The sequence below is a fragment of the Syngnathoides biaculeatus genome, chromosome 6, assembly GCF_019802595.1.
Source record: "Syngnathoides biaculeatus isolate LvHL_M chromosome 6, ASM1980259v1, whole genome shotgun sequence".
NCBI lineage: Eukaryota > Metazoa > Chordata > Actinopteri > Syngnathiformes > Syngnathidae > Syngnathoides > Syngnathoides biaculeatus.
The window spans coordinates 12,548,643-12,561,658 of NC_084645.1; the positions used below are offsets into that span (position 1 = coordinate 12,548,643).

General features: G+C 38.7%; 1 protein-coding gene across 4 annotated transcripts in view; it reads left to right on the top strand.

Moving 5' to 3' along the window:
- Positions 1 to 12,476, top strand: part of man2a2 (mannosidase, alpha, class 2A, member 2) — a 52,498-nt gene extending 40,022 nt beyond the window's left edge. For all 4 annotated transcript variants that reach the window (XM_061821734.1, XM_061821733.1, XM_061821735.1 and 1 more), the window contains exon 23: positions 8,625 to 12,476. In XM_061821734.1, the coding sequence (XP_061677718.1) occupies positions 8,625 to 8,777 (153 nt within the window). In that variant the 3' untranslated portion in view covers positions 8,778 to 12,476. The remainder of the gene's footprint in view (positions 1 to 8,624) is intronic.
- Positions 12,477 to 13,016: the final 540 nt, after the last annotated feature.

A 13,016-nucleotide genomic window follows, 5' to 3' on the forward strand; every position in this document is an offset into this window, starting at 1 on the left:
TTCTTGAACTCTTGTAGACTACTTCACATTCCCTGACAGAATCAATTTAAGTAATTACTTGATTCAACAAGTATGGTATCAGGTTTGGTTGTGGCTTGGGAAATTGAACTCAGCTATCTCGAATTTATGGTTAGTCATAGTGACTTTGTGATTTAACAAGGGGTAACAATTTAATTACTTTTTCACAGAGAGTCAAAAAGGTTTTGAATTTTTTTTGTACCTTAATGAATTGAATTGTCATCTTGTACTTCCTTGGGTTGTGTCTGAGTGATATTAATATTGGTTTGATTATTTGAAACCTTTGTAACAGATGTGCAAAAAAAAAAAATAATAATAACGGAAGTCAAGAGAGGGAGAAATTAATTTTCACGGCATTGTACCAATATTATAGATAGACTCATTGAGCAGCCCTGATTTAAACCGATCTGGTCGGCTTGATTGTTTATCGGCCGATAATTTGCATTTATAATTTGCATAAGTGACCAAACTTTAATACTGGGGTTGAAAAGGCCCCAAAAATATACGTATATATGTTCTGGTATCAGTCATCATTAGAGGTTTTGGACTCATATATATAATCACCTTTCTAAGGATAAATGAGACCCCATGAGGTAATATCTTGCTTATATGAGGCTCCACCCCAATTGAGATTGACTGTCATGTTTAGCTTCTTCCATTTTCTAATGATTGCTCCTAGACCTTTTTTCACCAAGCTGCTTGGCAATTTTTCTGTCGCCCTTTCCAGCCGTGTGGAGTTGTAAAATTTTGTCTCTGGTGTCTTTGGACAGCTCTTTGCTCTTGGCCATTGTTACAAGTTCGAGTCTTAATGATTGTATGGGGTGGACAGGTATCTTTATGCAGATCACGATCTCACACAGGTACATCTGATTCAGGATAATACATGGAGTGGAGGTGGACTTTTAAAGGCGGACTAACAAGTCTTTGAGGGTCAGAATTCTAGCTATTAGACAGGTGTTCCAATACTTATTTGCAGCTGTATCACACAAATAAATCGCCCAAAAAAATCATACATTGTAATTTCTGGATTTTTCTTTCTAGATTATCTCTCTCACAGTGGACATGCCATTACAATGAAAATTTCAGACCCCTTCATGATTTCTAAGTGGGAGAATTTGCAATATAGCACGGTGTTAAAATACTGTAGTTATTTTCTTCACTGTATAAAGTTGTGGGTGTGATTAGGGATGGAATCTCGAGACCTTAAAATAATTTACTGAGTTGTTATACCAGAGTATGTAGTTGTTACCTAATACCATAATCATAATTTATTGACACTGCACTGAGACGGACATTTTTTCAAAGAGGTCAATAGACATTCAATTTCAAAACGAAGTATTCATATCATCATTTTGTTCTTCATGATGTATCGTTATATGTAATCTAGCGTAATTTACGACAGTATCTATTGTCAATCCATTGATTAAACCTAGTATTAAATGATCTATATCTTCCGAAAGCATGTAGAGGGGAAAAGTTTTCAACTTCAAGATAACGCGTACCACGGGGAAAATGACCATTCGCAATTAGATATATGGACAGACAGGTCTAATGTTAGAAGTTATATCAAGTCAAAGTGAATCGCAACCTAATCTTTATTATAGTTAGATACTAAAACATTACCTGTGTTATATCCCAGAAATGTTTTCAGTGTAACTGAATTTCCTTTAACATGGCTCATAACGTTCATGACTTTCGACGTAAATGCGCTCGCAGTACGTGTAGAAGCTCTGAACATGCGCTTTTGGCATAACTTCCAAACATGCTCAGTGCTGTTAACTTGCATTTCCTGTTTCCGGGTGAATACTGATTGTTTAGGATCAGGCTTCTTTTGTTACCAATGTACATGAAATAAACACGTAAATTAATGTCAACACCAACGTTCCCTCTAATTTTTTACGTGTCTGAGCAAACACACAAAGCCCGTGACCGCCCCCCTTTGACCACTTTGAGCAAGATCAGACGTATGCACTGTGGTCATCCAGTGTCATCCATTGAAGTTACATGGGTCATTCAAATATTCAGATTACAGCATTTACATTCCCATCATAACATTTTTAAGAACAGTTTTGTGGTTTTTCAAACCTACAGTGAAAATGTCAACAAACAAAAAAAATACATTGCTAACTAAACCAAGCCAACTATGAGCTATAAATTTGAAAGGTTGCTTGCAACTTTATCTTTTTTTTTTTTTAACCCACAATGATATGCCTGTCTGTTTTTCTTGGTATAAAACAGGTGGTGCAGAATATCTTTAGCAATGCATGTTGAAAGCTGAATGATGCTCCCAAACAGTTTTAAGGTTGTTATGTTGCCTCCTATATTTAAAATACAGAACTAGCTTTTTGGGCAGTATATTGTCTGTGCTTTCATCCTCGATCAGGCTGTGCCATGGTGGAATTTTAACATTATACACCATCTCATCCTGTAGTTTCTACTTTGGCTTCAGAGCAGACATTTTTTTACTCAAAAAAAGAGAAAATTTCATCCAGTTTCACCTCTTTTTCTCCTATTATTCACATACCCTGACATTCATTAAAGCAACACCACTTCTTTTTTTTTTTTTTTTTTAACTTTTACCATTACTATCGAGAATAAACACAAGCAGCATGTCTAACTCTCTGCTCTACGTTGCCCAGACTGTGTTGCTACAGTGAAGACTCTAAGTATTTGAACACTGCCATATTGCAAGTTCTCCCACTTAGGAATCATGGAGGGGTGTGAAATTTTCATCGTAGGTGCATGTCCGCTGTGAGAGAGATAATCTAAAAAGAAAATCCACAAATCACAATGCATGAGTTTTTTGTTTTTAACGATTTGTTTGTGTGATACAGCTGCAAATAAGTATTTGAACACCTGAGAAAAACAATGTTAATATTTGGTACAGTAGCTTTTGTGTGCAATTAGAGGACAAACGTTTCCTGTAGTTGTTCACCTGGTTTGCACACACTGCAGGAGGGGTTTTGGCCCACTCCTCCACACAGATCTTCTCTAGACCTATGATGAAAATTTCAGACGGGTCTGAAGTGGGAGGACTTGCAATATAGCAGGGTGTTCAAATACTTACTTTCTTCACTGTAACTAAAGCATTGAGGGTGTTTGTAATTATGAGCGTTACCATAGTGGAGCAATGGCAGTTTCTTTCTAAAAAATTACACAATAGTTGCAAAGAATGGACAGCTCTTAGTGTATTTCAGTCATAATATGAATGTTTTAATGTCAACCCCTCAAAATCTCAATCAGCTTCATACCTATGTGTGTCTTCTGCTCATATTTAGTCATGACTATTACTCATGTTTGAAGCATGCCAACTCATCAGTTAACCTTAAGTGAATCTTGCTGAAATGTTTACGAGAGACCAGGACGTAGGAATATGCCCGTTATTACCAGATAGATTTGGTTTAGTCATTATGATGCAGATATTTTGTGATGCTCTTCATTTTATGATGCGATTCTCTTGTGATGCTCTTTATGTTCCTTTCATACTTTTGTGATGCGGACCCTTCTGAGAGTATAAGAATGGTGCAAGTCCTCTGTATCTTGGCACTTGTGATCTACTACAGCCATTGTCTGTCACTCATTTGTGCCCAGAATATTCTCTAAGTAAAAGCTTCGAAGAAACTGTTCATCATCTCCAGCCTGTATTTGGATAACCAACATTCTCACTACCCGAAATTAAACGAACACGCGGGGGGAAAAATGCGTCCTCCAGCAATTGGTGACCCCGACGTGATTTCGCACTGAGGTGTTGGTTGACAGACAGAACATCGGCCGGCCAACAATTGACAAGGTGAGAGGACATTTATCCTCAAAAAGTGATCTTCTGTTTGTTAACTGGTGTTGAGGTCCGTGTTACGTGTTTGAATTTGTCAGTATGAAATTAGTTTCTGGCTGGTTGAACAGTGGGGAAATTGTGGGTGGTATAGTCCTGGGTTAGAGGCCCTAGTAGGACACAGTCGCATCCCACCTAAATGTTTGAAAAGCCATAGAGTGTGTGGGCGTACCACTCTAAAAGGGGTTTAGAAGTGCCCTGCGATCGGAGGTTGAGCCAACACAAAAAGGTTGTAAATCCCGTGACTGGCAGACAGACCACTGGGTTGAAGTCAGTCCAAAACTTTCTGAACCGAGAGGTTGTCTCGTTCTTTTCGGACAATCCTAGAGACTAGAATTCCTCATTCAAAATCAAAGGACAAAGTGTGCACTATAAAATGATGAGAAGAATAACCCAGATGAACAAATGAGAAGAATTACCCGGATGAACATTGAATTGTTTTATTTTAGGAGAGGTTTCATTCTTTCAAGAATCCTAGAAACTAGAATTCCTCAAATAAAAGAAGATTTTAAGAGTAATTTTGAGAAAAAAAAAATTAAGCGCTTTTGCTAAATTAAGGTTTGAGAACTTTTGTTTGTGTGGTATCGAGTACTTTTGAGAAAATAAAGAGGTTTGAGCACTTTTGATAAAAGACAATCCAAACCAAAATGCAGGGAGTGTTTGATAGGGAAAGTGAATGGTTCGATTTGTGGGTTGCGTCAGGAAGGGCATCCGGCGTAAAAATTGTGCCAAAGAAATATGTGCGTTCAACTGAGATGACGCGCTGTGGCAACCACTAACGGGACAAGCCAAAAGAAACTTACTTACCAAACCATTCTGAACAAGTGAGGAATGTATGTTATGTGTGTTTTGTCATTTATTTGTGTCATATGAATTTAATGAGTATTTGTTTTCTTTTGTATATGGCATACGTGGCATCAAGGCATCAAAGCATGCCTGAAAAAGAACTAGAGAATGAGAACAATTGAAAGATTTGGTTTAGTCATTATGATGCAGATATTTTGTGATGCTCTTCATTTTATGATGCGAGTCTCTTGTGATGCTCTTTATATTCATTTCACACTTGTGATGCGGACCCTTCTGATAGTATAAGAATGCTGCAAGTCCTCTGTATCTTGGCACTTGTGATCTGCTACAGCCGTTGTCTGTCACTCATTTGTGCCCAGAATATTATAATTAATTAGTATAAGTAAAAGCTTTGAAGAAACTGTTCATCATCTCCAGCCTGTATTTGGATAACCAACATTCTCACTACACAAAATTAAACTTAACACGCGGGGGGAAAAAGCGTCCTCCAACACTATCCATATATAGTTTTACTTTTATGTTTTATAGCATCTATGGCCAGTGAAACCAGTATGATAACAGAACACTAAATAAATAAGCCATATTTTCTTCACAAAAAATCAAAAGGAAATATACAGCCGTGGCCAACTTTCGAGGATCACAAAAATATTAATTTTCAGGTTTTTTTTTTTTTTTTTTTTTGGGATGCCAATTGGAATGTACTCCAGAATATTTTGAAAAGTGATCAGATGAATTGAAATTAATTGCAAAGTCCCTATTTGCCATGAAAATGAACTTCATCACCCCCAACGTTTCCACTACAATTCAAAGCCTGACACAGATGGACCAGCCGACAGCAAGTCAGCCATTCTCTCGTTAACACAGGTGCGAGTGGTAATGAGGACAAGGCTTCAGATCATTTTGTCATGCTGATTGAATTAGAATAACAGTTTTAAAAGGCGGGTGGTGCTTGAAATCATTGCTCTTCCTCTGTAACCATGGTTACTGGGGAAGGAAACGCATGCAGTCATCATTGTGATTCACAAAAATGGCTTTACAGGCAAAGATATTGCTCCTAGTAAGAGTGTACCTACATCAAGCATTTATCGGATCAGCAAGAACTTCAAGGATAGAGATTCAATTGCTGTGAAGAAGGCTTCAGGGCACCCAAGAAACTCCAGCAAATGCCAGGACCCTTTCCTAAAGTTCATTCATTCTATCATTTCATCTATTTCAAACATTTTTCTCAAGATGGTGTCATGTGCATTTTACAAGGAAACTAATCAGATTTGGAAGTTTTTGTTGGAAGCCTTGAATCTTGAGGGGACACTGCTCTCCTTGGCTTCTTCCTCCTCCCTCATTACGTGCTTTCTGGACTAATAAGTGGGTTGCTGGTACCCTGGGAAGACTCTGTCGGTGATTGCGGGTTGAAACTCTTCAAGGAAAAAGTCTGCGCTTGAAAATATTATCCACGTCGGGCTCCCCTAGGTGTACAGAACAAATGAGTTGTATCCTGAAATCATTTGCCCAAACAGACACAATACTTTAAAAAAAAAAAAAAGAAAAATCTGCAATATGAGACGGACAACACGAAATGCTTGGCTCAGACTACAAGACAAATTTGGTCTTTCACGATTACACTGTCAGAAAACTTCAATAAAATCTTAATTTTGTCTTCTGATATGACCACATTCCATCTTTTAAGATCACTGATCTCTGGCCTTTTGTTAACGCAAATGCGACCGGATACACTGGTCATCACGACCACAACGATAGCACACATGCATTTTGTTAATCAAATAAAGAACAAAATGAGGAAAAGTGTATGGTGGTGGTTACCGGTGCTCAGGAGATGTTCATTCAAAAATTGCTTAAATCTGTTCACAAGCAAAATTGTTATGTAGCCTAGCAAGATCGTGCTACCACTAATCATTGGACATAAACATGCTGCCCTTCTGTCAAATCATGCTCTAAGGTTTTGGTGTGGGAAGAAATTTTATTACGATAAAATAGTTTTACCACAGTAAATTAGCACCCATTATTATTATTTTTTTTATCATGATTTTTTTAAATGATTTTTGCTTATGGGGCTCTGTCAGGAATTCCTTTTTCAGGATTTCAATTTTATTTTTGTGAATTTGTGCTATGCAATGTAGTCTGCAGGTATGAGAATTTTCCGCCGATCGGCAGATTTCCGACTTTTTCAGACCAAAATGACCATTCTCGAGATAAGCGCAAATCCGTTGAAAAAAAAATTTCAGGGGGGGTAGGGTACCGTGCGCCTGCCCCTCGGTGGTGGGCTCCGAGCTGCAAGTTCAGCTCAGTGCTAGCACCAGCACTACTATCATATGCCGGTCTAACTTGCTCGGTAGTGTAAATATTTAACGTTTTGCGACATAAACATTAAAACTCGTTTGCGGCAGATTACTCGATTGGACAACAGAGTTATACAGTATACCGATCCAATCTTGTTAGTGGTTAATCGAGTTTCACCATTGCTATGTTCATGTGATCTCGGTTCTCAGAAATCGCAGGTTAAGTTGTTAGCCAAGTGATAGCGTGAACTGAGCAACGGTGTGTTCATAGTTTTACGATGGCGAAGGTGTTAGAAAAAAAGGATGAAGATCCAGCGAGGGCAATTGACAAGGATACTGGAATCAAAAACTGTTTCAGACGGGCATGGCTTGAAAAAAAAGTGTAACCGTGCAGATAGGACCGAAAACGGTATGTCTAACCGAACACATACAAAAAGTGGACATTCCCGGCGAAGTGCTGTGCCCTCTGTGTTCCGATAGGTGCTCAGACACCACCCCCATCGACAGACATTCTCATCCCTGAGTCTGGGTCCCGAGTTGACTATTTGATTTGTCTTGCTTGTTAAGTGCTCTTGAAATTAGTAAGGCACACCTTGATTTTTAACATGTAAATGTAGAACCCCAAAGCCAATGAATTTGCGAGATTGTGTTTAACGTAAAAAAAACAGACTAACCCTAACACTATAAACACAAGGTAATTAATGTTCAAACTGATGAATTTACTGAAACAAGACCACAGCAAAAAACATCAGTAAAAGCAGAATAAAAACGGACAAAACAACTTCAAACATTTAGTGAATAAACTTAATACAGGAAATCTATTCCTATATAGCATTCTATTATCTTTTTTTTTTTAACAACCAACTAACTCGAATGGATACTCTCTTTTCCGACTGGTTCCTTCTCTCTCATACCTTAACTTCTACATCTTGCTATTCTGACCCATTCAAAGCACAGCTTTAGTCCCCAACACCCCCCCCCCCCCATTGTCTACAGTCAATTTTCGCCTTATATGACTCAGTCCCATCCTATTCTTCTTTATAAACGTGCAGCCACGGAGCCTTTAGCTGTTTCAGAGTCGCCATCTGTCCAGACATTTAATTATTCGATCATCCATGGTCTTCTGCTCCTGTTTCAGTCCTTCCGCCATGTGGCGATGACATCACAGACAGAGCAATTTATAAACGAGTAATGCTTCACGTCTTTATCATTAAAAGTGCCGACACACATCCACAGTCTGCCATGGTGAAATCCACTATTTTCCTGTATCGATAGAAGCAATTGATTACCTTTAGGCTGTTGAATATATGCCTTTTTCTGGGGAGTTTGCTTGTTCCCCTGTATTTGAGATTTGCGAAAAGAAAAGATGATGTAATTGTGATAAACATACCCCTGTCCCAACTTTTTGGGAATGTGCTGCAGACATCAAAGCCAAAATAACGAAGCAGAAATAATGTTCTTCAGTATGAACATTATCATTCTAGTGTATTCACCTGAAAATAAGTTAAATGACTTGCAAATCATTGTATTATGTTTTTATTTACAACATCTCAACTTTATTGGGATTAAGGCTTGTACAAGTAAAATGAGTTAGAAAAAGGTAACACTGTAGCAAACATTTTTGCGCTGCTTGGTCTGTGTTGTCACACGGATGTGCTTTGTCTTGTGTGCAGCTGAATATTTCCAGTCTTTTCAAGAACTTGGACCTGCAGCTGCTCCAGCCCATGTCATTGACCCTGATGTATTCCAGTCCACCACTGGCCAACCACTCCACAGTAACCTTGGACCCGATGGAGATCTCCGCCTTCAAACTCAAATTGCGATAGGAGCCAACCTGATCCAGCGGGTTCATACTCTTCGGACTGAAACTGGACTCTCGCCAGCTGTGAAACAGCACATGGGACTTCAGCTGGGTTGAGCGTGTTGTGGAGAACCACAAACTCGCTACGATCACAGCCACAGTAGGTTCTCCTGCGTCAGAATGAGTTTTCTTGGGTTTCAGCCTGGAACTGCACTACTGAATGTAAATATCCCAATGATGTGCGAATAGTAGTAAGAGGGAGAGGGGAATCATCAAAAATGTGTGCCAGATAAGAGTGCAATTTAAAAAGCTTTGTTTTATGGACTTTATTTTTCTTAATTTTCTATGCGCGTAAGGGCACACATTGCAATTTTTTATTTTTTCTGCCTCGGTGCATCAAAGATAATTTTGTGTTGTGGACACGGAGATACAAGCTGGTCTGCTCTCTTGGCAGTAATAATGGGATCACGCGAAAGGTCCACTCGTCATTCTGAGCTTCCTTGTCACTGTGCTCATCAGTTGTCTTAATCCATGTGTTGGCGCGTCACCGATGAGCAGCTGTGCATGCAGTTAATACTCATCCAAAACTAGACTCTATGCGGGTGTGTGTGCGAAGTCTTGGGCCACCACTATCCCTGTTGTTTTCATGAGCCATTTCACATGTTGACATTTTAAGACCCCGTACAGTTTTTGCAGGATGAAGCTCGGGTGTTCGAAACTGAAGGTGCACCTATATTTTGACATACGGTAAGTACACTGAAACATGTCTATTCATAAAAATATAAGTGCAGTGACATTTTGAACACTCGATAGTTATGTATGAGTATAGCATTGTGTGAACAACAACTCTAATGCTGGTTTAAGACTTTTTTTTTTGGGGGGGTGGTGCATAGTGCTGTCCACGCATATGTACAACGAGTGTGGCGGGGAACATTCATGATGCTGTAAGTGCAGGTTCATCTTGAGAGGTGAATGCAGAATCTACAATGTTTATTTCCGCCATTCAGATTTTTAGTCTGTATAATTTAAGGTAATGAGGGTTCTGCTTTTGAGCTATGAAATGCTTAGGCTTCCTGTCTTTAAATGATAGATCAAGTCCAGCCCCCCAAAGAGATTTTGCAATGAGAGTAAAATCTGTTTGTCAATAATACTTTAGTAACATTCCAGTGCTGATGAGGAAGCCTTATGTATGTACTAAATTTGGACAAGTAGTGGTATATCTGAATATTTAATTTAAAAAAAATCTTATTTTCCATTTTAAAAAGCATCACAATGAAAAATTCCAGGCACCTGTTTTGCAGGCAGATGCATTTCACTTTCACACAATCTCCTGACTTTAGTTGATCAAGTCAGAATTAGGTGGCAAACTGTGTGACAATATACGTGTAGATGGCTGATATGCGTTTACACACACAACAAAATTCCATTCCTGCAGAGTTGCTGCATTTTCCTCGTGTATTGAGTCTAGAGCTGTGGACAGCCTAAAACATTTTTTTATGACTACATTTCTTGTTTGTTTTGTTCATTTCCCACGGGCCTGTCACACATCAACATAAACTGCGCTGGCTTCTGTTAACTTTTCAATGAGTAGCACTTCCTGTTTTTCCATCCCTCAGTTTCCATTTTAGCCCTCTCACTGTCACATCTTTGTGGGATTTTGTCCTTTAAAAAGGTGAAATTTTCTGTAGCGCTGTATGATCAGAGGTAATATATGGTGGCAGGCTCTTTTCTGTCTCGATGGAGTAATGATGCAGAATATTGAATAAAGAAGAAAATGCTACAGGAATTGTGATATTGTACTGTACTGTATATACATTCTGGTCCAGTTTTCAAACTAAATTGTGTAGCTTGACCCGATTAGAATGTAGACATTCAGCTTGAAGAGGTTTCACACAAATATCAGTGGCGTCGAACCAAATTCTCATATGATAATAATAAAAAAATAACAGACCTAATTACCAATCTTAAAAATTTGTGAAAACATGAAATTTAGACAGATTTCATCCTGACGCCAGTGCTGGCAGTTAAAGGAATTCAAGCAATATTACGTAGAATGTCAGTTTTCAGATTTGGACAATTGACATGAATGTAAATAAAATTGTTTTTGTAATCGCTAAATCAAAATATTATGAACTCTACTTCACTGCAGACATTTTTGCTTGATCCTTGTTTCTGGTTATTGGCTTTCAGCGCATATATAATATTGGGTTGAGATCAAGCCACTGAATAGGTGACTAAAGACTACACAATGTACAAAATGCATTCCCAAGTCAAGAACAGCTCACGATCCAAAGATGGCGGTGTTTGTTTAGGATTTGCCTGCTAACTTGAGTTAAAAAAAAAAAAAAAAAGCTTGTCCGAGGATCCATTCTCTATGGCCCTTGTCCACGTTAGGGTAATGAGTGGGCCAGAGTTTACTGTATATGACCGACATAGTTTGAGCAAGAGGCACGTATACCGTGGACTATTTGCCATGTGATTGGTATTTGTCTGCCATAAAGGAGATCCAGATCATGATTTGTTTTTACCATATTACCCTCATCAGTTAAAATTTATGTTCCGATCTGCTTAAAATGTACTGCAATGTGGGTTTAGAGGTTGACAGCAACTTTGGATGCAATGGGAAAGACACGACACACTGACAATTGGCTGTCATAATCAGCTTTGATCCTTATACAATTCAAATATCACACCGCATAAATTTGGCTGCAGACAGCCTGCATGCTTCTTCTCCTGTCCTAGGGTATAGTGCTCCAACCTCCTCCAACAGCCATATTTAATGTTTCCTTGTAGATATGTAATGATTTACTTTTCTCATTCTGTTTACAATTAGAGTATTGTCTCTCTCCCCTCCAGAAACTGTTCCTTTCGACTGATTGATTCTCAGTAAACTTCAATTATAATACAAAGTACTGAGAAACCACATAGGAATCTGAAAAACTCCACTGTGATACAGTAAAACTGTTCCAGCATAAAAGGAATGCAGGTTCCTAAACAGTCGAACAGGACAAAAATAAAAACTAGTGTGTATATTTGCAAGGAAGGTGTTGGTTGTATTTGTTTTTCATTTTTCAAATTCTGATTCAGATTCTTTAATGTACCAAATGAGGGATCTACCTTGCATACATTCTGGTTAATCGACAGCCACATTCTGCATTATTAGTACAGTTTAGCATTGTGTTAACATTTGAAGCTTTTACGTATTATTTACATGGCTTGAGCCGAGTGAATGCGGCAGCATGACTTATTTCAACTGTAGGGGAAAGCTTCTGTGCATTTTGTTTGAATGTAAACTAATGTTAAGACACACTGCAGTGGAGATTATAATTTTGAATCATGTCAAAACCACTGGATGCCTGATTGGCAACTAAAAAGAACCATCTTTATTGTGTGTGTGTTTTGGCAACAGTTTCCTTCCTAGTAGACCAGACCAGATTGTATACAAGGTAGATCCCTCTCTCGATACATTAAAGAATGATTGGAGAAAGGCTGTGAGAATTACTTCAAGAATGTCTGTGAAATGGGCTCCTCACTTTCCAGGTTTGCGCAATTGTAATTTGTTTAATCTTTTTGTAAAAGTGTTTTGTCTATTGTGCTTTCTAAAATATTAGTTTAATCTTTTTGTGAATGTGTTTTGTCTTTTGTTTTTGTGCTTTCTAAAATGTTATTTCACAATTTATTGCTTTGCACTTCCAGCCAACCATACCTTAAAGGTCAAGTGTCATGAAATGCATGATTTTTGGTATATTATTATTGAAAACCCCACAGCCAATATGGTCCCATGTGTTTTTTCACCACAAAACATGATTTTGACGTATACAGCTTTTTGTAACTCCCGCCGTGAAAATCCTCTCAAGGGATTTTTTTTCGAGAAGTAGGAAGTGACCTACAGGACAGAGGTGCCCCTTCGTGGACTCTTTTGTTTCCATTAGTTTTACCTACGGGAAGCTAGCTCGTTCTTCCTTCGTGTTAGCCAAAATGCCGGCTCATTGCATTGTTGGACATTGCTTGAACACTCGGGAGAATGGATTTAACCTTCCTAAGTTTGCAAGAGACCTGGTTCGTTGTGAAAAATGGATTGCACAGCTGCAGAGAACGAGAGCTTCGTGGGTTCCAAATAACAGGTAGGCAGTAATGCGCCCCGGCTCGACTGTGTTCAACAAGTACTGCGGCGGCTTTGAACATACCCCTGAAAGCAGCATAGCTCGGCTCCACCTCATATGCCACCACGGCGCAGAAAATCAGCCACACCGGCTGAGGCGCC